Genomic DNA, 23,878 nt, shown 5'->3' on the forward strand with positions numbered 1-23,878 from the left:
AGCCCAAGCAATGTGAAAAACATTAAACAATTGCGCAAGATGATTTGAAGACTAAACTTGAACAAGATATGCAATAAATCCTATATTTTGAGTTCAAGCAGCTACAGTTCAGAAAAAAAAATAATTCTATGTAATGAGGAGGTATTCTTTAGAATTTCTGTTTAGCATTCTCTTTTCGTCAGACTCAACAGCTGAATATAGAGATATAGGAGCAGAAGGAGGCCATCCAGCCCATTGAACCTTTATCACGATCATGGTTGATCGTCCAACTCAACAGCCTAATCCTGCTTTCTCCCCATAACCTTTGATCCCATTCACCCCAAGAGCTATATCCAGTCACCTCTTGAATACTGTGCTTTGGCATCAACTACTTCCTGTGGGAATGTCTCCTCATCGCCATCCTAAATGGTCTGCCCCGAATCCTCAGACTGTGACCCCAGGCTCTGGACACTCTCATCAAATGGTTTTTGAAAATCTGAAGATTTTGTCATTTGCAAAGTTTTACGATCCTCGTGGAGGCCAATAACTTTTTTAAAAGGGGTGAATTTCCAGTAATTGATTGATGGCAATTACCAAAGGACAAGATTTCAAGTTTGAAGATTTTTTTACTCTAATGAACTAAAATCTCAAATATAACAGCAACTAATTCACCTAACGTGATCAAAATATGTCCTTTTTCTTGTATGCTGCACTTCTGACAGGTGTGTGATATTAGAAAAACAAGTCCAAAATCACTCCCAGCCCTCTAGCATGCCATACCTCCCTGCCGTGCTCGATCAATACCTCTCAATGTCCTTCAGAAGTCATTCCACTCAGTCTAGCTTTCCAAATCCGACTTTCACCAGCAAGGCCCATCTCAACAATGCTTTGTTCCTTAAATTTCCTCTTCCTTTCAAGCAGCAATTGAACTCTCTCAAGCATCCTGCTGGGTTACTAATGCAAAACAGTCCTTCCCTGTTCTTCACAGCAGTAACTATTTTGCTTTCCCACACAGCTGTGGTTGCTTTGTCTCTCTCTCCCTGAGCTGCTGTCCCTTTACTGTGAGTCACTGGAAAGATATGAGAACCATCACTTGATATTTCTGTTTGAGTTTCCCTCCCATGACCAACAGATTGCGTGGGCCTGTGCCTGAGTGATGGTAGTTGTATGATCTCATCACCCCCTTTCCAGAATATTCTTTCACCTAAAATTAAAGATTTTCAAAACATAAGTTTTCTGAAGTTCAACGTTCATAACAAAAGAACAATATTGGTCAGATAAATGTTTAATAGGCGATTGAGTGCATTTCCTCCATTTATTGAACTGCTGAGAAAATAAGCAGCATTGTCCATGATTAAAATGTTTATACCTCTAATTTTTTAGCAGATTATCTTCCTCCATATGTAAATCTTTTCCTTTTCTCATTATTGTCTTTGCAGTTTTTTTAAAGTCAGTGCTTTTGAGTAAAATTACATCCTTCTGTAGGATGTTTTTTATTCCTAACTATATATAATATTTGTGTTCATTAATAATTAGTCAGTCTTGTGACATTGCACGCTGAGATTCAAACCAAGTGTAGTTTTGAAGTGAAACAGGTCCAGAAAATAATTGGACTAGGGTGTGTAAGGATAATTCAATCCCCAAGTTAAGATCATAGATTCTCCCTTCATATTTCCATTTAATTTTCATTTATAATAGAAGCTGCCAGAATATATTTGTGCTGTAGTAATGTCCTTGTGCTAGTGGTGGTGCTGGAGTATTTCAACTGGCAGGAGAGTTAACTGTGGTGACAACTTGTTCTTGTTGGTGTTTACTCTCCACAGCAACTTCTTCACTCTCTTTATTTTATCTAACCCTACATGAATAGCCTACTCCTTTCTTCCTCAGGAACTTATCTCGTTGTGCCTTAAATATATTGATGCTACTTGTCTCAAATAGCAACAGATACCCTGTTTGTAATAAAGTTTATGCTAAATTCACTTTTGGGTTTAATAGTGACTGACTATCTTAGATTTCTGTTCTCAGAATTTTGATCCTCTTGCAAGTGGACACCCACCTTGCTCTACATCTACCCTCTCCATCCAGATCTATTCATTACCCTTCAATGTTTTTATTATAAAAAGCCCCACCCTATTTGGTCTTTCCTGGTGGTTTAATCCTTTTACTTATATATTGTCTTGTTATCTATCAAGTGGTGCAAACGATGAAAGGAGATGGTATTCAAAAGGCAGAAAGAAAAAGTTCACTAGACTGATTTGTGGGATGAGGGGATTGTTCTGTGGCAAGACATTGAATAGATTGGGATTATATTCTCTGAAATTTAAAAGATTGAGAAATGATCTCATTGAGATGTGTAGCCATTCTTGAAATGATTTGATAGGAACAATGCTGGTAGGAGTTTTCCTTTGGCTGGGGAATCGAGCACTGGAGATAACTATCTCAGAACATGGTGTTAACCATTTAAGTGGTGAAATTTCTTAAAGCATTGTAGATCTTTGGAATTCTCGATCCTAGAGAGCTGTGCATATTGAATTGCTGAATATATTCAGGGTAAAGATCGATAGATTTTTGAATTGTAAGGGAATTAAGAGACATGGGGTTAGCTCAGAAGAGTGGGTAAGAGATCTTATTGAATGATAGAGGACCTTGAAGGCCAAATTATTTATTCCTGTTTCTATTTATGTTCTTATAGAAGAAGAAAAAATAAATAATTTAGTATGTCATTGCATTATAGGATACAAGATAAAATGGCACTGAAGTTCTTTGAATCAAGACCATTGATGTGACAGAAAGTACTCAGGTTTTTGAAATGTTTAAACTGTTTCCTTAGGTTTTATACCCTACTGGTACTGTCTACAGCCTTGTTTGGCAAGCCACCATTCAGAAATGTAATCGTAAATGGCTTGGTACTGGCAAGGTAGGACATTTTTAATACTTGTGCATCAATAACCATTAAAATTGTATTTAAATTTTAAACATTATTAAAATTCATAGTACGTGCTAGGAGCAGGACTGTCATGTATAATTAGAATGTGTTTTTCTTTGATGTTTCTGGATTCATCCAGTTTTGGATGTTGTAGACATTGAAAACTCATCATCAAGTGATCAAATTTTTAGCTTAAACCTTACTATAAATTGTAACTAATTTTCTTGATGAGCTATTGCGGTCTTGGAGGAGCACTGCAGGAGTTGATGATTATGACAGATGTACTCTAATTTTCTCATCTTTTTCTCTGCTTAGTCAGCTTTCTTCATGTTTGGAGGTACTTATGGGGTGAGGGTCCAGTGGAGTGTGATGTTAGGTTAAAAAGGCTAAAACGGCTTGGAGTTTGCCCAGTTGCAAACATTTTCCAGGTATTAGCTATTCAAATTTATGCCAAGCTATGGAGAACAATGGTCTTGCACTGTTTCACAGTGAAAACATTCAGAGTTGCAGAACTAATTGAAGCTATATAGTTTAAAGTAGATAAAGTGGAGCGGCACGGTAGCACAGTGGTTTGCACTGCTGCTTCACAGCTCTAGGGACCTGGATTCGATTCCCAGCTTGGGTCACTGTCTGTGTGGAGTTTACACTTCTCTTTTGTCGGCGTGGCTTTCCTCCAGGTGCTCTGGTTTCCTCCCACAGTCTGAAGCTGTGCGGGTTAGGTTGATTGGCCACACTAAAATTGCCTCTTAGTCCTGAGATGTGTAGGTTAGAGAGATTAATGCGTAAATATGTAGGGATATGGGGTAAGGCCTGGGTGGGATTGTGGTCGGTGCAGACTCGATGGGCCAAATGACCTCTTTGTGCTCAGTGGGGTTTCTATGATTCTATGAGATGCTCACGATAATTGCAAGGGTAAGATTGTCATATTTAGTATAGAATTGTTCAGAAAGTGGAGGGATGGTAGGACTAGAATATATGTCAGATGTGCAATTGAGACTCGTGTTTATCTGAGAGGAATTGAATATGTTCAGAGTTGAACAAATTATGGGCAACATTTTTGGTAAGTTTCTGTGCATTTTGCTGTGCCTGGAAGTTAAAGGAAATGGTATTAACCCCCCCCCCCCCCACATTCATTTTCTGCAATTGGATCACATTCTCGAGGCTTCCATGAACATTCTGTTCTCTGAGGATATGGAGGAAGTTGGACTGCAGGGAATGGAAGTCTATCAACAGAGGCTTTTCTAGCGTGGTATTTTATTTTAGTAATTCAGACTCTGGAAATAAAGATAGATTTGAAGGCAAGATGGCACTCGTGGACCAATTCCTGAAATCCAAGCTTCTGATCTTACTGGACTTGAAGACAAGTCAATATAATATTTAAGGCTCAAAGGAAGAATTTTGCCAAAGAATTTATTTTACCAGAGACAAAAATAGGATTGGACAGAGTGAAGTGGGGTTCACCATTGTTATGATTATGTCAGAATTAGAATTAGGAAAATACAGCTGCCTTAATGAAAGCCAAACTGGAAATAAATTATTTATTATGGATAAATTATTTGTAATTGTAACATTTTGTCCTTTTCAATTTTAAAAATGTATGCAATTTCTAATATGCAAACAGTGAGCCATATTTCTGTTTTCATCTTCATTTAGTGATGGTCAGAAAATGAGCAAACGTAAAAAAAACTACCCAGATCCGATGAATATTGTGAGCAGCTATGGTGCAGATGCACTGAGGTAAAATATAAATTTTAATGGGGGCGTACTTAGTTTTTAATGATTACTTCAAAAAAAATGTTGACCTATTAACTTCAGCAAGTGAGTGATTCACTTCCTCAGCAGTTCTATTATTGTTGTATCGTGTGGCTATCGGGACATTCGGCTTTTCTCATTCAGTGATACAATGTCCTTATATACATTTATTCAAGTGATGTGAGATGCTGAAGATAAATTGAATTTGCTGAAAGCAGAACTGGAGCATTAATGAGTTAAATATCAGTAGATCAGTTAGACTGTATCAAGGTTAATTTGAGAGATTCAGAGTAATCAGGTTTGTCTAGATAATGAGTTTATCATACTTCTTGTATTCTCCTTGTTTCTCCTTGTCCATTAACCTACTTCAAAATGGCACTCAAAGTTTAGAACGGATTCCAACATTCCTATAGTATTGTTATCCCTATTGTTAAGGACTAGATTAGAAACTCCAAAGCATATTATGAAGTTAGCCTAGACCCCAACTTTTAATTTTGATTTTAGCATTAGGACGAGCATAAGATATTTTGCTCTCGGCATGATTCAGTTGACCCACTAGGAAGCTTTTATCAAAACAAACTTTATTTAAGAACAGTTATAATTCTTAACAGTTAGCTATCTCTGAAGTTCCGATTGTAAGCAGCATCCCATGGATATCAATCCCTTCTTCAGAACCAGTTAGCATCAGAAACCCAATATGCTCATGTGGTTGCTGGATTTCCAGCCTTTGAACAACTCTGGGACAGAGATCGAAACAGCAGTTTCTGAGAATGATATACCTTAACAACAGAACTTCAGCGAAATAAACCTAGTCTCTAGAATTCAGATACTCAGAGCTACGTCTTCTTTCTACAGCTCCCCAAAAAGCATCTGAGCGTGATTTCTCTGTGTAAGCCTAGCTCCACCCAGTCATATGACTTTAACCTGTCAATCAACTTAATCAAGTCCTAGTCTGCAAAACCTCAGGGGAAAACATTAAAAACAGCGAAATAGCGTTAGTTCAGATTAAAACAAACACTTTAATAATTAGGAACAATTATGATGCTGCAGTAATAATACAAGGCTGCCAGATGCAAATAAAACAGCATTGATAATAAAACAAACTACTAAAATAGATCCTGCACACGAAACATGACGATTGTATTTCTTAAAGGCACAGTATTGTCACAACGTAAGGACACCTATGTTTTAACAACTTGTGCTTTTATATTCAATTTCGCTAACTTCTTAAAGATGGTAAATGTTTTATTCCATTTGATGTTTCCTTATCACTGAGAATACTATGTCGGAAGTGTAGATACTATTCCAACTCTCTAATTCAATTGCCTGGTAGTCTAGTGTATGTTGCTGAAGTTCTCATGTTGAGAAGTTGAAGTTATGATGGCCAGAGACTAATCCTGTATCTTTTGTTAGCAATTTATTGCATTTGGTTAGTGGATCCCCTTGTGCCAATGTGCATGGTGTGACCAGTTCATGTTGAAGCCATCTGCAGAGTTGTCTCATTTGTAATAAGAGTAAATAGCATAATTGAGCAAGCTACCTCATTTCAGTACTCTTAAAAATCTGTCATGTCACAGTGAAAAATATCCTGGCCGATTTGAAATGTGTCATCATCATAATGTGACTTCAAAACATTCACCAACCTAATTTGTGTGTGTTTTGTTTGATACTTATTGACACCAGTTTTTTTGAGAATAAATGTTTGCATGAATAATAGTCTATAGAAAACTAATTTCAGCAACTGTCCTATTAAAAACGTTGAATTTACAAAAACACTACAAATACGTTTTACATGGACATATTCTGTCATGTTACGTTAAAGTTTGAAGTAACCCAGAAGGTGAAATGTGTTAAACAGGATTAAACTGAAAATCTGTGATTGAAATCCTAATAGAACATGACATCTTGTGCCTAAATGTGAAACATACTACTTTGATTGAGTGTTTTTTTTGTAAAATGATGAATTCTGTTGAACAGCCAACAATTTAGGCTTAACGGCCTGTTTGATTGAAATGAATTACAGTAATGTTAAGGTATTAAATTGGACTTGTTTATCTTAATTGGTTAGCAATTGATATTTATATTTGTGATCTGAAAGTCAATATTATTACCAGACTGTTTTGAAGATGGGCATCTCTAATACAAATATCATTAGTATGTCATTATTTTAATTCATATAAAGGGGAGTTGCAGATTACTATTTGAAGTTCTGAAATTATCTTGAAATAGTATTTGTATTTCATTTGACGTCTTTAAATATTTGCTGGATTTTGCAGCAAATTTAGTTGGATGTTATTTTAATTCAGCCTTTGATTATGTAATAACATTTTCGATGAACCATGTAAATGTTCTGTTTTAGGTTGTACCTTATTAATTCCCCTGTTGTGAGAGCAGAAAATTTGCGTTTTAAGGAAGAAGGAGTGCGAGACGTTCTGAAGGATGTTTTCTTGCCTTGGTACAATGCATATAGATTTCTTATTCAGAACGTTCAGAGATTGCACAAGGTACAGGAATACATCTATGTGAAATTCTACAAATTGTTCATTTATTTATTATTTATTATTAGTGTCACAAGTAGGCTTACATTAACACTGCAATGAAGTTACTGTGAAAATCCCCGCATCGCTGCACTCCAGCACTGGTTGTATACATAACAATTTAACGTTTACTGAATTGTTGGTTTGTTTCATTACACTTGCATGAAAGTGTATTGATTAAAATATTAGCTTAATGTCAGAATCTGTAGCTTTAAATATTAAAAAGTTGAAGTATAACGTAAAGTCTACTGACAACAGTTCAGTTATTTTTAAATCACTGCTATATTTCTCATTCTAGGAAGAGGGTATCCAGTTCCTTTTCAACGAAAGCATGGTTGAGGACAGTGACAACATTATGGATAAGTGGATACTTTCATTTACACAATCTCTCATTCAGTTTTTCAAAGCAGAAATGGAAGGTAATTTTAAACATGAAAACATAGTTAAAAAAAATTAGAACCCCATAACTATCTTTTGGTTTTCTTCCATATTCTTTCTCAGGGTAATTTGTACAGGATTCATAATTTATTTTTTACAATCTATATTCAATAATTTGAACTTCAGAATTAAGGTGCAAAAAAGATAATTGATTTCATCCAACTTGCATAATAAGCCCAGGTCCATATTTACTTTTTTTTAAAAGAAAAAGATGCTCAGCTAAATTCATGTGTCTGTAGTTTTTGCTAAATCCTTTGTTTTTCCTTTGTGATTGTGATTTTAAATTGTCCTACATGTCAGCCATGGTTCAATTGGTAGCACTCTTGCATTTGCAGAAGGCTGTGGGTTCAAGTCTGACTCCAGGGACTTGAGCTCAAAAATCAAGTTTGATATTCCAGTGCAGTACTGAGGGAATGCTACGTTGTTGGAGGTGTCACCTTTTGAATGAGCCATTAAACCAAGACCTTATCTGCTCTCTCAAGTGTGTCAGGGTTTTGCCTAGCAGCAACAATAGCAAGAATTTAAAAAGGCCTGAAAGGTAGAAATCAATATAACAACAGTAACAAGAATTTAAAAAGGTCTGAAAGATAGAAATCTACTAACTTTCAGTAACAACCAGCATTTCATGGGCAGGCAAGCCTCTAAAAGTGATTATTGCATTCTAAAGGCATGAGAGCATCTAAACATGATCAGGTGTGAATTGCTGCTGTAGTCAAGACAGATTACTTAGATGAATGCTATAGAAATATTAAGTTCCGTAAACAGAAACAGTGTACCTAAGTGACTGGATGATTCAGGGCTATACTAAGCTCCACAAAAGGAAAAAATTGGAGATATGTAGACAGCTCACTTTCAAGTAATAAAATAACGAAAGGGGAAACAGTATAACTGTTACAGAAGCAGAGAGTTCAGTCTGTACCTTATAGCTGAAGCCAGCCTGTAACTGACAGCTAGGAGTTTACTTCTCAGAGATGTTATGGTGTTGAATCCAAATCTTAGAGTCAAGGCATTGCACGAAAACCTACGTATAGTCCTTGAGGCTAAATTATAGCTCTTGGGGCTAAAGGGATATGGGAGAAAGAGGGGATCAGGATATTGAATTCAATGATCAAACGTAATCAAGATGAATGGTGGAGCAGACTCAAAGGGCTGAAGCCTACTCCTGCTTCTAATTTCTATGTTTCTATAGTTTAAATATCTTTGTTGGCCCAGGAAAATAAGTTCCCAGATTTTATCATCAGCCCTGTATTATGTGTGGAACCATCACTGGATTTGACTTATTGACTTATTTAATTTGGATGTGGTTTGGGAAAGAGAAGTTTTAGTGAGTTCATTGAAGTATCATAGATATATTTTGGAACAAGGGATAATTTCAGCATAAACTGTGTGTTGTGTTTAGCTATTCATGTACTTAAGTATCCGAGTATTGTAGTCATTTTCATTTTGTATTTTTCTTTTAATAAATATTCTTTAATAGTTGTTTTATAATGATTGGACTGGTTCCCCACTGGATTACAAAAAAAACTATACACCACTATGAACCAGTGTTTCATGTTGGGACACCCTCACAGGTAACATCAGCGTGGTTCATGACAAATGAACAGAAAAAAAATCCATACAACTGTTTCAAAGAAGAACTCTTTCCTTGTGTCCGGGCCAATACTTATACTTTAATAGGCATCACAAAAAAAGCAGATTATCTGGTCATTATCACTTCGTTGTTTGTGGGACCTTTAGAGTGCAAAAAAGTGGCTGCTGCGTTTCCCACACTACAATTTCACTTCAAAAGTACATCACTAGCTGTAAATATTTTGGGGTGCCCTGAGATCTGTTACTTTGTAACATGAAGCTTGTCTTGCATTTATATTGCACAATAAAGGGTGATATTGATTTCCAAATGGCCATTTCTAAATAAATGTGAAGCAACCTTATCCTTGAGGAAATCTATCCACTGCCCTTGGAACTGTCTTTTATTTGACCTACTCTATTTCAGCCACAACATCTAACTGAGCTAAAGCAGAAGTCTGATTGAATGCTGCCTTTGACGTGGTGCAGTAAAAATAGTCCCTGATCATCCCTCAAACCTCCTACCTCCTCTCATACTCAACTCAGTATCGTGTGCCCCATGGTTTCTTGGTCATGAAAGGAGCTTTGATCATTCTATCCAATCCACCAATGGATTCCATTTCGTGTCTTCACACTTACCTCCCCTCCTTTGCTGTTGAAACTCACATATTGTGCAATTATTACCAATAGGTTTAACTTATTTACCTAAACTATTAATTTGGCTTACTGAGTTCTACCATGTACAAACATGTCATCCAGAACTTTTCATTACCTCCTAAATATTATCACACGTAAAGTCATTCTCGTATCAAATATATTGAACTCAAAAACATCTTCGTCTTCACCAGTTTCCTTCATGGTCTCACACCTCTGTAACATTGTTTAGCCCACTATCCTTGGCTGTGCCCTTGGCTCCTCCAACACTCATCTATTGCACATTTTGCTCCCCCTGCCCCTGTGCTCTGCCTGCTACCAATGCCAGAGCCTTTGCCAATTCTGACCCATTTCTGAAATTCTCAGCCTGAATCCCCAAATTTTGCTGTATCCCTTCCTAACTCCTTAAACCTTTTAAAACTAATCTTTCAAACAATCCTGACTACAACCCCCTTCCAGACACACAAATTGCTAAGGAGGATTATGCAATGTTAATTGCATTTTCTAAACTGTAACTTGTCAATTAGAAGTTAATAGTTTATATTCAGGAAACATTTAAAAAGAAAATGTTTATAATGCAATTCTCTCCTGCCTAGTCATTGCAGTTTGTAAATTTATTGACCAAATCAAACTAAAGTTTGATATCTTGAAACTTGTTTTCATTTTTTTTTAAATAAGCAATGTTTTATTTACAGCATACAGGCTTTACACTGTGGTGCCAAGGCTAGTCAAATTTGTAGACATGCTAACTAATTGGTATGTGAGAATGAACCGTAGAAGATTAAAGGTAAGCATCTTTCAACTCCCTTGGGTAGAAACGATCTATTTTAAGTCCCATTATTTTTCTTATAATTAAAAGCATGAGTACAATAAGTAGCTCCTCTTGATTTGTATTTAATTTCTCTTCCCAGGTGATTGAGATCTGGGCACGAATGAGAGTTTCAGCAGTAGTGGGGTCAAGTGCAGAGAAATTTACTTTTTATTAGTGGAAGGGATTAATAATAGCGATGACAGAATCACTACAGTGCAGAGGGAAGCCATTCGGCCTATCAAACCTGCAACGGCAAAAATCCCACCCAGGGCACATCCCTGCGACCTCACGTATTTACGCTGCTAATTTGCCCTAACATGAAGGGGCAATTTAGCATGGCTAATCCACGTAACCTGCGCATCTTTTGTGTGTGGGAGGAAACCAGAGCACCCAGAGGAAACCCAAGCAGACAAAGGGAGAACATGCAAACTCTACACAGCCAGTCACCCAAGACCGGAATTGAACCAGGATCCCTGGTACTGTGAAGCAACAGTGCTAACCACTGTGCCACCGTGTCGCCCTAATAGATAGCACACCTTTCCATTAAAATACAATTTAGATAATTTTTAAAAGGTTACCATTATTTAACCATCATTACTTTCTCATTGCATAGGGGGTATTTTCTGATAATTCTGGTTGCTATTTCTCTTTGATAGGGTGAAGGTGGAGCTACAGATTGCCAAAGAGCTTTGGAGACCTTGTTCAGTGTTTTGTTCTGCATGTGTCGGCTGATGGTATGAAAACTTAACAATGCTGTTAATTTAGAATGCTTGTCTTTGTAATTTGCAAAACAAAACAGTTAAAAGATTGCTCATTTTTTCAGATGAGGTATTACTATAATTATTCAAAGATTTATTTTCTTCTGTTCCATGTATAAATTGCTTGTTCGAATGTAAAACAGTGTCTCAGTTGGAACTATTTTAGTGTTTTTCTGATAGGCAAAACCATAATAGTTAAGTGACTAATATGCCACAGTTGTTGATGTTCTTCTATTCATTATATTTTCTACTTGAGTTCCTGAGAGATCTTTACTTACCTTTTTGCTAGTTTTAAGATTTATAGCTTTTTTTGTGATTGAATTTATTTTAGCTAACTGAATAAACATATACCTTTGGGAGATGGTACACTTAATTAAGACCATAGATTCTTAATTATGAGAATTTTAAAAACTTGTGTAGCAATAGATTCTCTTGACCAGGGAAAAGTATCATAATAACAAGCTTGTCATACTTTCATATACAAGGAAGCTTCCTATGTTCCTGTATTGTTTATCTGGACTTTAAAGATGATTTGGAGAAGGTTGGCTATCTGTAACCAGGTGTTTTATGAAGATCGACTGCAAGATATAGAATCATAGAATCCTACAGTACAGAAGGAGGCCCTTCAGCCCATCGAGTCTGCACTGAACACAATCCCACCCAGTCCCTATCCCCATATCCATAGATATTATACCCACTAATCCCTCTAACCTACATATCCCTGGGCTCTAAGGGGCAATTTCTTAGCATGGCCAATCATCCTAACCTGCACATCTTTGGACTGTGGGAGGAAACCGGAGTACCCGGAGGAAACCCACGCAGACACGAGGAGAATGTGCAAACTCCACACAGACAGTAACCCGAGCCAGGAATCGAACCCAGGACCCTGGAGCTGTGAAGCAGCAGTGCTAACCACTGTGCTACCGTGCCGCCCCATATGCTCTTATGCTACTGAATAGATTATTCATTCTTGTTCTTGACATTTTATTGAAATAGTGGCATTGAGTTTTGTTCTGTCTACTTTTTAATTCAACTTCTTGGTGATAGGCATAAAGGATGAACCTGTCCTCAAGTATCCGAACAAGTTTCAAAACTGTTTGCATTCGGATGGGGTATTTTCTGTTTTACTACAAATTAGATGGACAGATCTGAACATTCATCACTATTAGAAACTAATTTCATGGTAGTATTCATACACTTTCTTTTTGTCTGCCTTTTTTTTGGTTGAAATATGACATCCTTGATCTTTCACTTTTATAATTGAGTTCCATAGTTGTGCTCACTGCTTTACATTATGCCACTTAAATAATCTGTACAATTAAGCGCAAATAATACTTGAAAGACATAGCATAGTTAGTGGCTAGAAAACTTATGTTTTCAATTATGCCTTCAATGTACAAATGATTTTCACATTTATATTGCATCTATTTTGCAACTTGGGAAATTAACATTGCACCATGACTGCACTTTTGTAAGAGTTAAGTATTGATCAAGGGTGCAAAAAAAAAATTGAGAAGCCACAGCAGAAATTCAATTTGCCCATGTGATAGGAATGTATCTTGAAGATTTTAAGAATATTGATTTTGTGGTCCATGATGAAGGAAGATTCACTCACTGACAGCTGCCCACTAAACCTTTGCAAGCTTTTGAGCAGAAACTTGCTCAAATCTACCTGCTTGATACAGTATAACACCCGCTACAGGGTATCTGTTGAACTGGACAAGAAATCAAGAAATAGCAAGGCTCTTCAACCAATCCGTACTGAGATATGCATGCCAAACGACAGCAGGAGTATTGAGAGTCAGAAAACAAGGATCTTGTAAGATCTATTTACTGATTTTTTTTTCCCACCCTGCAACGGTGATGTAATAAAATGGTAACCTAATTTCAAAAAGTGAACTTGTCATTAAAGGGCTTCCCTGCCATGTTATCACTCCTCATTAGAAATTCCCCTCCTTGCTGGTGTGGCATCATGTCGGTGAGGTGTACAACTTTTTAAAACCTGAAACTAGGCAAAGGAAACCTTTGAGGTGCACAGGTAAACATAGCCCCAGGGGGAGAGGGACATGCCCAGACAGTACCCTGATAATGTCTCCTGGCACTGTCCCCTTGTCCTAACCCATCACTGCCCAGAGGCAGTGTCAAGGAGGGGGGCCCTCTGGGGAGCTCCATGGGGGGTGGGGGTGGGTGGGTGGAAGTTCTTAGTTTCCCTGGTCCCACCAGCATTCCAGTGTGGGCAATGCCTACAGATTGGTCTGCATAAGAATGCCACATGATGTGGCGAGAAAAGTTGGCTCTGTAGTCGGCGAGCTGTACTCCTGCAAAGAACAGAAAATTCCTCCTGCAGTGTCTAATGGAAGGCAAAAGGCATAGTTGCTAAAGATTGAGAAAGGCAAGAAATTGTGAAAAAGTAAAATAAAATATTTAATTGTATTTTGAAATCTTCAGCACAAATGGCTCTCTGAAGAAATGAAACTCCATGTTTGTAAAATGTAATTTTCAGAAGCAAAGGGTTTGTTGTTAATTACCATTTATCATGCTTTTAAAACCTCACTTCTACTGAATGTACGAGGCTTATGTTTTCTGGTGCCTTTAATAGGAAACAAGTGACAAACATCACCACGCCAAGCTGCTGTTCATTTCAGTACCACTCTTTCAACAAAGTTCTCTCACAGCACAGTTCGTACAAGGTTACCTCTGACAACAATTTCTGGTTTCTGTATTTGTATATGGTCAGACGCCAGAAGTTGTTCAGTTTTTTCAGACATAACAATGAACACTGCTAATGTTACAATCCCCATGGGGAAATTTACCAAACTACCTCCAAATCAAGAAATTATCAGTTAAGATGTCACATTTTGTAAGTTTAACATGGATCAGAATCAATACAAATTAAACATGGAGCTGACACGCAGATCACTTCAGTATGAACAAAGGATTACACGGAATAGCACATACAACTAAAATCTCATTGTGGTAGCAGACAGTCCATTTTGCAATACAAACAGAAAATGCTGGATAAACTCAGCAGACCTGGCAGTTTTGTGAGAGAGAAATGGAGTTAACATTCCGAGTTCATGTGACCTTTCTGCCCATTTTGCATTTGTGGTTTCAGTTTCAGCCACATCTTCCTTCCAAGCAGTATTCCAGTCCTTTTTCTTCAAGGACTTTGACAATTTTCCACTGACAGTGGTGTCTGCATAAAGATGGTTCAATCCATACAATCTTCTATACATGTTCCACCTCTTACCAGGACCTTCTCAACTCCTCTCCTCTTGATCTCTATTGTTCTCGTACCACATAACATTGATATTTTAACTTCCTCCAGGTCACATAGACCAGTATTTCTTACTATCCAGCGTTATAATTGGACCCTTTATAAGTGATACCAACTCTTACAAAGTCTTTTCCAAATTTTTTTTAGAACAATAGCAGATTTCCATAACACTTCTAAGTAATTACAAATTTTCTTACTGCTTCCAGGTCAAACACCATTAGAGCTAACCTCACCATTATGATCTAGTTAAACCTGGGCCAATATTGGTAATCCCCGTTTGTCAGTATTTCCTGTTTAATTAATGCTGCTCAATGAGAGAATGGAATGTGGAAAGATGATCATTCAGGCAGTGTATACAATAGCAAGGAATATTTGCAATGAATAAAATGGAGAAAATCTTGGTGTAGGAATGATAATTTCAATGAATGCTTTAATTGTTTTCTTGGTAACTTCTAAATTTTGAAATGGTCATGTCACAGGCACCCTTCACACCATTCATCACCGAACTGATGTACCAGAATTTAAGGCATTTAATAGACCTATCCTCTGTTCAAGACAAAGATGCACGTAGCATTCACTACCTCATGCTCCCACAAGTGAGGTATGACATTTTCTATGACCTTTTTCCATAAAAAAATCATTTTATTGCCTAGTTCAAAATTTTTAAACAAAGTATAGCATGAAACTGAATTTGTTAATTTACACTTGATTGTCATTTTACCAAAGAACTGAATAAATGCCATTTAGATTTGTCTTTGAACAAGCACTTTGAGAAATGACCTCAATAAGTCATCGCTGGATTGCATGCAAGTATCAAGGTCCAAAACATTCAGTATTCTGGCCTATGTCATTTAATTTTCCAATTTTAATCTAGCACTTCAAAGCAAATTGCACTATAAAAACAAGACACGTTCAATGTCACCATGCAAATGAAAGGATATATGTTATGATTTTGAACCCTTTGTGAAAATTTTGAACAATTAAATAGTAAAGTTAAACTGCATTTATTTCAATGCAAGAGGCCTGATGGGCAAGGCAGATGAACTCAGGGTATGTGGGACTGGGATATTATAGCTATTACTGAAACATGACTAAAGGATGGGCAGAAGTGTTGGCTGCTCAATGTTCCAGGGTACAGGTACTATAGGAAAGATAGAAAGGAGGCAAGAGAGGATTAGGGAAAACATCATGGCTGTATTGAAAGAGGATATTTCTGAAGGTTTGCCCACTGAGTTTGTATGAGTAGAACTGAGAAATAAGAAGGGGGAGATCACTTTGATAGAATTGTACTGTAAGTCCCCAAATAGCCAGCAGGAAATTGAGTAGCAAATATGTAAGGAGATTACAGTTGACTTCAAGAAAAATAGAATGGTGATAGTAAGGGACTTTAACTTTCCCAACATTGACTGGGACAGCCATAGTATTAAGAGCTCGAACGGAAAAAAAATTGTTGAGTGTATTCAGGAAGAATTTCTCATTCAGCATGTGGATGGCCCAACCAGAGAGGGGGCAAAACTTAACCTCCTCTTGAGAAGTAAGGAAAAACAGGTGACAAAAGTGTTAGTGAGGGATCAGTTTGGGACCAGAGACCATAATTCCATTCGTTTTATGGTACCTCTGGAGAATGATAGGTCTGGCCCAGAAGTTAAAATTCTAAATTGGGGCAAGTCAATTTTGATGATATTAGACAGGAACTTTCAAATGTTAATTGGGGGAGTCTGTGGGAAGGCAAAGGGACATCCGGTGAGTGGGAGACCTTCAAAAATGTGTTAACCAGGGTTCAGGGTAAGCACATTCATTTTAGAGCGAAGGGCAGGGCTGATAGAAGTAGGGAACATTGGATGATTCAGGATATTGAGGCCTTGGTCAAGAAGAAGAATGAGGTATATGACATGCATAGTGGATTCCTTGAAGAATATGGGGGGCAGAAGTAGAGTTAAGAGAGAAATCAGGAGGGCAAAAAGGGAACATGAGATTGCGTTGGCAGATAAGGTAAAGGAGGATCCAAAGAGCTTCTACAAATATGCAAAAGGCAAAAGAATAACGAGGGAAAGAGTAGTGCTTCTTAAGGATCAATAAAGTAATCTATGTGCGGATTCACAAGAGATAGATGAGATCCTAAATGAATATTTCTCATCACTATTTACTGTTGAGAAAGGCATGGATGTTAGGGAACTTGAGGAAATAAATAGTGACGTCTTGAGGGGTGCACATAGTACAGAGAAGGAGGTACCGGAAGCGTTGAAGTGTATCAAGGTAGATAAATCCCTGGGACCTGACGAAGTGTATTCCAGAGTGTTGTGGGAGGCTAGAGAGAAAATTGCGGCCCCCTAGCAGAGATATTTGAATAATCGACAGCCACAGGTGAGGTGCCTGAAGATTGGAGATTGGCAAATGTTGTGCCTTTGTTTAAGAAGGGCTGCAGGGAAAATCGTGGGAACTACAGGCCAGTGAGCCTATCATCTATAGTGGTTAAGTTGTTAGAAGGTATTCTGAGAGACAGGATCTGCAGGCATTTAAAGAGGCAAGGACTGATTAGGGACAGTCAGCATAGCTTTGTGAGTGGAAAATCATGTCATACGAATTTGATTGAGTTTTTTGAAGGGGTAACCAAGAAGGTAGATGAAGGCAGTGCTGTTGATATTATCTACATGGACTTTAGCAAGACCTGTGACAAGGTACTACATGATAGGTTGTTGCATAAGGTTAAATCTCACGTCATCTAGGGTAAAATAGCCAACTGGATACAAAATTGGTTTGATGACAGAAGACAGAGGGTGGTTGCAGAGGGTTTTTCAAACTAGAGGCCTGCGACCTTGGATCTATGAAAATGCATGGTCAAATTTTGTTGTGGATCGGTGCTAGGCCCATGGTTGTTTGTCATTTATATTAGTGATTTGGATGAGAATTTAGGAGGCATGATTAGTAAGTTTGCAGATGACATCAAGATTGGTGGCATGGTAGATAGTGAAGGTGTTTACCTAGAATTGCAACAATTGGGCTGGTGGGCTAATGAATGACAGGTGGAGTTTAATTCGCATAAATGCGAGGAGATGCGTTTTGGTAAATCAAACCAGTGCGGGATTTACTCAGTTAATGATAGGGAGTTGAGTGTTGTAGAACAGAGATTTAGGGGTACAGGTTCATAGCTCCTTGAATGTGGAGTCACAGGTGGACAGAGTGGCAAAGGCATTCGGCATGCTTGGTTTCATTGGTCAGAACAATGAATAGAGGAGTCGGGACGTCTTGTTGAAGTTGTACAAGATATTGGTAAGGCCACACTTGAGACACTGTGTACAATTCTGATTTACCCTATTATAGAAAGTATACTAATAAACTAGAAAGAGTGCAGAAAAGATTTACTAGGATGCAAGCAGGACTTGATGGTTTGAGTTATATGGAGAGGCTGGATAGACTGGAACTTTTTTCCCTGGAGCGTAAGAAGCTTAGGGATGATCTTATAGAGGGCAACAAAATAATGAGGAGCACAAGCAAGGTAGATAATCTACACCTTTTCCCAAACGTAGTGGAGTCTAAAACGAGAGGGCATAGGTTTAAGGTGAGAGGGAAGAGATACCAAAGGGTTCAGAGGGCATGTTTTTCACTCAGACAATGGTGAGTGTCTGGAATGAACTGCCAGAAGTAGTAGGAGAGACGGGTACAATTTTGTGTTTTTAAAAAGCACTTAGACAGTTACATGGGTAAGATGGGTATAGAGGGATGTGGGCCACATGCAGGCAATTGGGACCCCCTTAGTGGTTTTAAAAAAAAAGGATGGCATGGAAAAGTTGGGCTGAAGGGCCTGTTTCCATGCTGTAAACCTCTATGACTATAATTATACCTACTGACTGATTGCTCTGGTGCTTTAAAATTTATTACTTTCCAGAGAAACTGTTGGACTGACCTATTTTGCAAAATTTGACCATGCATTTTCATAGAATCTACAATGCAGAAGGAGGCCATTCGGCCCATTGAGTCTGCACTGACAACAATCCCATCCAGCACCTATCGCCATAATGCCATATTTACCTGGCTAATTCTCCTGACCCTAAGGGGCAATTTAGCATGGCCGAACAACCTAATCCACACATCTTTGGACTGTGGGAGGAAACCGGAGCACCTGGAGAAACCCACACAGACATGGGAAGAAAATGAAAACTCCACAATGACAGTGACCCAAGCCAGGAATCGAACCCAGGTCCCTAGCGCTGTGAGGCAGCGCTAACCACTGCACCACCATGCTGTCCTGTTGCTTAAATACCAATATTCGTGTAATAAAATTGTTTAAATATTTGTAGTTTCATTATAGTTATTTGCATTTCCACAATAATGAAGTCCTTGTGTAGCAATTAACCTATCCCAAGTTGCTTTGTTGCAATTTATTCTTTCCCATTTTCTCTCTGTCCTGTCTGTTATGTTCAAATTTAGTTTTGCCTTTTGTTTCTAATCTCTTCTGCACACATTAGATTTTATACCTCTTATTGTTGGGCTCCCACTGTGTGCTTTGAAAGTCTATGTAAGTTTTTTGTTGCAAAACTGTGTTTCCACTGGTTGACTACCAACTTTAAATGGCACTTTTTAAACTATTATAAAAACAAAGTGAGGAAGTTAACTGATTCAGATGTGAGAAGGGCTCTGCCCACTGAGAAAACTGATTGGTGCTTCTGTAATTGTTAACAGTGGGTATGCAAAATAAGTGTAAACATAATCAGAGGACTTTGAATGAAATAATTGGTGTTTTGGTGAACTCGATGTACTTTGTGAGCATTGGTTAGATATGCAAAACTATAGCACTTAAATAACTGTTCTCCTGGATTAAAGTATTCTCCTGGATTGGGAGGATATATGTTTATATTTCTATTTATGGGTAATAGAGAAGCAGATAGATCTGTGATAACTTAAAACCCAATTGAAATATTCTTGATTTTTTTATGGATTAGAAAGTAACTGGTATAAATGACATTTGCTATCCTAAACAAGAATTGTTAAGAGCCTTTATTTTCTTTTTAATTTATTGCATCCCCCTAGCATTTGGATCCATTCCCTAATCATATTGAAGATGGCAGTAGTTCAAAATAACTATTATGCTGGAGGATTTCATTGATATTAAACCTATGTGGCATTTTAAACAAGCAGTTGACATCTCCCTTTTGGGATAGTGATTAATTTCTATTTGTTAGTTAATCACTGTCCAGTTTCTCATTTTCATTGGAAAATATGAGTCTAAATGGGAAGAAAATCATAGAAATCTGGAGGTACAGATATACAAAGCACAAGAAGTAGCAATACAGGTGAAGAAGCCAATCTGGGATATAACTCTCCATTGATAATCAAAGGACCAAGAACAAGAACAAAGAACATTACAGAACAGGAGCTGCGCCAATCACGTTTACCTATCTAACCAACTGCTTATGTCCCTCCGTTCCTGTTTGTTCATATGCCTATCAAGATAAATCTTAAATGTGGCTAATGTAACTGCCTCAACCACCTCACTTGTCAGTGCATTCCAGGCCCCCACCACCCTCTGGGCAAAAAAAAACTTCCCCTGCATATCTCCAGTGAACCTTTTCCCCCCTCGTCTTGAACTTGTGCCTCCTTGTAATTGCCATCCAAAGATGTGCGGGTTAGTTTGATTGGCCGTGCTAAAATTTCCCTTTGTGTCCTGAAGTGCATAGGTTAGAGGGATTAGTGGGTAAGTAAGTAGGGATATGGGGGTAGGGCCTGGGTGAGATTGTGGTCTGTGCAGACTTGATGGGCCGAACGGCCTCTTTCTGTGTTGTAGGTTTCTATGATTTCTGCCCTGGGGTAAAAGCTTCCAACTGTTCACCCTATCTATACCCCTCATAATTTTATAAACTTCTATCAGGTCACCCCTCAGCCTCTGTCTTTCCAGGGGAAACAATCCCAGTTTATTCAATTTCTCCTCCTAGCTAATGCCCTCCATACCAGGCAATATCAGCTGGTATCGTAACAGCTGTAAGGAAGCTACAAACGTATAGATTAAGTGAGTGGGCAAAGATCTGGCAAATTTAATATAATGTGGGAAAATGTGAAATTGTTCATTTTGGCAGGAAGAATCAAAAGAAGCATATTATCTAAATGGTGGGAGATTGCAGAGCCCTTAGGTGCAAAGGGATCAGGATGTCCTCGTGCATGAATCACAAAAAACTAGTGATTTTGTCAGGAACAGCAAGTAATTGGGAAAACTAATAGAAAGTTATAATCTATTGCAACAGAAATTGAATACAAAAGTAGGACAATTATGCTTCAGTTGTACAGGGCACTAGTGAGATCACATTTGGAGTACCACAGTATTGGTCACTTTATTTAAGGAAGGAAGCAGTTAAGATTTACCAGACTAATACCTGGAATAAATGGGTTGCTTAAGAGGGAAGATTGAAAGACTAGTCTTGTATCTGCTGGGGTTTAGAAGAGTAAGAAGTGACTTGATTGAAACGTACATGATCCTGAGGGGCCTTGACAAGGGGGAATGTGGAGTGGATGTTCTCTCTTGGGGCAGAATCTAGAACCAAGGATCATTGTTTAAAAATAAGTTGCCCTTTTATGAGATGAGGTGAAATATTTTCACTCAGAGGGCTGTGAATGTTTGGAACTCCCTTCCTGAAAAGATGGTGCAAGCAGAGCCTTTGAATATTTTTAAGGGAGAGGTGGATAGGTTCTTGCTAAGCAAGGGGGTAATAAGTTATCAGGAGTAGGCGGGATGCAGATTTGAGGTTACTATCTGATGAGCCTGGATCTTATTAAATGGCAGACCAAGCTCTAGGGCCTGAGTGGCATCTGGCTCCTTGTTTACAAATTCCTTGTTCAAGTGTTATTTATAAGTATTAGAACTCTTGAGTTCTGTCCTGTCTGTGCTTTATGGGAATGTCAAATTTTAGTTTTACAATATCACGTCAATGAGTCCATTATATGTGTTCAGGCAATAGTGCAATAATAAGCTATGACTATATAGCACGTTTAGCACAATAAAATATCCCAAGGTTCTTAATAAAGGCATTATAAAACAATCACCAAGGGCAAAAGCTTGATAGAAGGTGAGTTTTAAGGAGTGTTCTAAAAAAGGAAAGCAAGGTGGAGAGGCTGAGAGGTGTAGTGAGGGAATTCAAGAGCTTAGGGCCTAGAAAGCTGAAGATGTGCCCACCAATGATGGAGCAATTAAAATCAGGGGCAATCCAAGAGGCCTGAGTTAGAGGAATGCAGATATTGGGGGGGGGGGGGGAAGCTTGTCAGGCTGGAGAATATTACAAAGGTAGGGGGGGTCAGTTCAAGAAGACTTGAAAGCAAGTATGAGGCTTTTTAAAGTGGCATTCTTTGCTGGGCCTGTTCTGCTGTTATCAGCCAAACCTTTCTTCAGTTTCACCATTTATATAATTGACATATTCTGTAAAGATGAGCTGTTGAACTGATTTCTCAGTAATAACGATGCTCTATTACCTGTTCCAAGTGCTTTCAAAGTTTCAATTTATAAGACTATCTCCTCCTTCAATCAAGCAAAGAAACAAAAGTTGCAGAACAGTGAATTGCAAGGAAGACTGAAATGAAGGAAAGCAATCTGATGGATATCAAGTGAACTAGTTAACTTATGGGAGGTGTCAAATACCATACAAAAATTATTTAATATCAGAATATTTCTTTATGTAGGACTGTGCTTGCCTCTGGCACTTTTGCCATCACAACTGTGATTAGTGCCTCCCAGAATTCCTCCTAATCTTAGACAACACCCTGAACTGAATACTATGTAATTTTAAGCCATTTCAAGCTTGTCCATAAGTTCAATCCCTTCTCTTTTTATGAATCTAGTTACGAATTATGCCTTGCTATGTGATCTGTTTGACAAAATTCCTTTGTGATTGTTTTTTGATTTGTTTCCTCCAGGGAGTCTGTCATTGACCAACGTATTGAAGGTGCAGTTGCTCAAATGCAGTCAATCATTGAGCTTGGAAGAGTGATACGAGACAGGAAGACTCTCCCAGTTAAGGTGTGTCATTGCTTATCGCATACCATCTATATTTTGCAATAATGATGGATATCAAGTGAACCGGTTAACTATTATGGGAGATGTCAAATACTGTACAAAAATTATTTAATATCAGAATATTGTTTTATGTAGGTCTGTGCTTTCCTCTGGCACTTTTGCCACCATAACACTGATCAGTGCCTCCTGTTCTGTGTTTTGATCCTGGATCTTAATATAGATTCATCTCTATCTCCCTGAACTCGGTGTTCTTGAGAAGCAAGGTAACCACAATGAACTGGTGTCATAGCATTCATTTTTTTATTTCAATTGGACTATTTACAAAAATTTGAATAATTTTTTTGGAAAAGGATTTAAATTTAGATCTATAGTATTTGTATGAAAGCTCTTGCTAATTGTAAAGGTAATTTTGCTTATTCTTCATTTAATAACAGTGGTCCAGCTGTTCAAGTGTAGTAAATTAAACATATCCTACATTATTCATGCGTATAAGGATTATCTTAACATTCAAGAACTTTTGATGCTTTTCAAAGTTTATTTATTAGTGTCACAAGTAGCCTTACATTAATACTGCGTTGAAGTTACTGGGAAAATCCCCTAATAACCCCCCCCTCCACCTGTACAGTTGGCTATACTGAGGGAGAATTTAGCATGGCCAGTGCACCTAACCAGCACACCTTTCGGCCTTGGGAGGGAAACTGGAGCACCTGAAGGAAACCCACAGGGTGAACATGCAGGCTCCACAAGGTCAATGACCCAAGTCAGGAATCGAACCCAAGTCCCTTGTGCTGAGGCAGCAGTGCTAACCATTATGCCAGCATACCACCTCTTTCTGTTTCACAACATCAAGAATCCTATGCTGGTCTGCCAGTAAGAAGTATGCTGTATTAAGCTGAATGAAATGCTGAAAGTTTTCAAACCCGCGCTAATTTTCCCTGTTTAGTTTGTAGCTCAACTACTGGCTCAGTGGCTTGTTGCAAATCTGTTTCTTTGCTTTTTTGTTTCCTTTACTGGCTGCCTATTTCAGGATGTGGAGATTGGGGTAAACACAGTAAGAAGTCTCACAACACCAGGTTAAACTCCAACCAGTTTATTTGATAGCAAACCCACAAGCTTTCGGAGTTTGCCCCGTCGTCAGGTGAGTGGAGAGTTCTGGTCTCAAACAGGAGACCTGTTCTGATCTG

The 23,878-nt window shown here is 38.1% G+C and overlaps 1 protein-coding gene across 1 annotated transcript in view; it reads left to right on the forward strand.

Moving 5' to 3' along the window:
- The window catches only part of iars1 (isoleucyl-tRNA synthetase 1), a 180,270-nt gene that overhangs the window by 95,596 nt on the left and 60,796 nt on the right, over positions 1 to 23,878 (forward strand). Inside the window, exons 17-24 of the mRNA XM_080181800.1 lie at positions 2,810 to 2,896; positions 4,559 to 4,642; positions 7,017 to 7,161; positions 7,493 to 7,613; positions 10,548 to 10,639; positions 11,320 to 11,397; positions 15,178 to 15,299; positions 22,595 to 22,697. Of these exons, the coding sequence (XP_080037926.1) occupies positions 2,810 to 2,896; positions 4,559 to 4,642; positions 7,017 to 7,161; positions 7,493 to 7,613; positions 10,548 to 10,639; positions 11,320 to 11,397; positions 15,178 to 15,299; positions 22,595 to 22,697 (832 nt within the window). The remainder of the gene's footprint in view (positions 1 to 2,809; positions 2,897 to 4,558; positions 4,643 to 7,016; positions 7,162 to 7,492; positions 7,614 to 10,547; positions 10,640 to 11,319; positions 11,398 to 15,177; positions 15,300 to 22,594; positions 22,698 to 23,878) is intronic.

This window comes from Carcharhinus amblyrhynchos, chromosome 3, assembly GCF_965287045.1.
Source record: "Carcharhinus amblyrhynchos chromosome 3, sCarAmb.v2.hapA, whole genome shotgun sequence".
NCBI classification, from domain to species: Eukaryota; Metazoa; Chordata; class Chondrichthyes; order Carcharhiniformes; family Carcharhinidae; genus Carcharhinus; species Carcharhinus amblyrhynchos.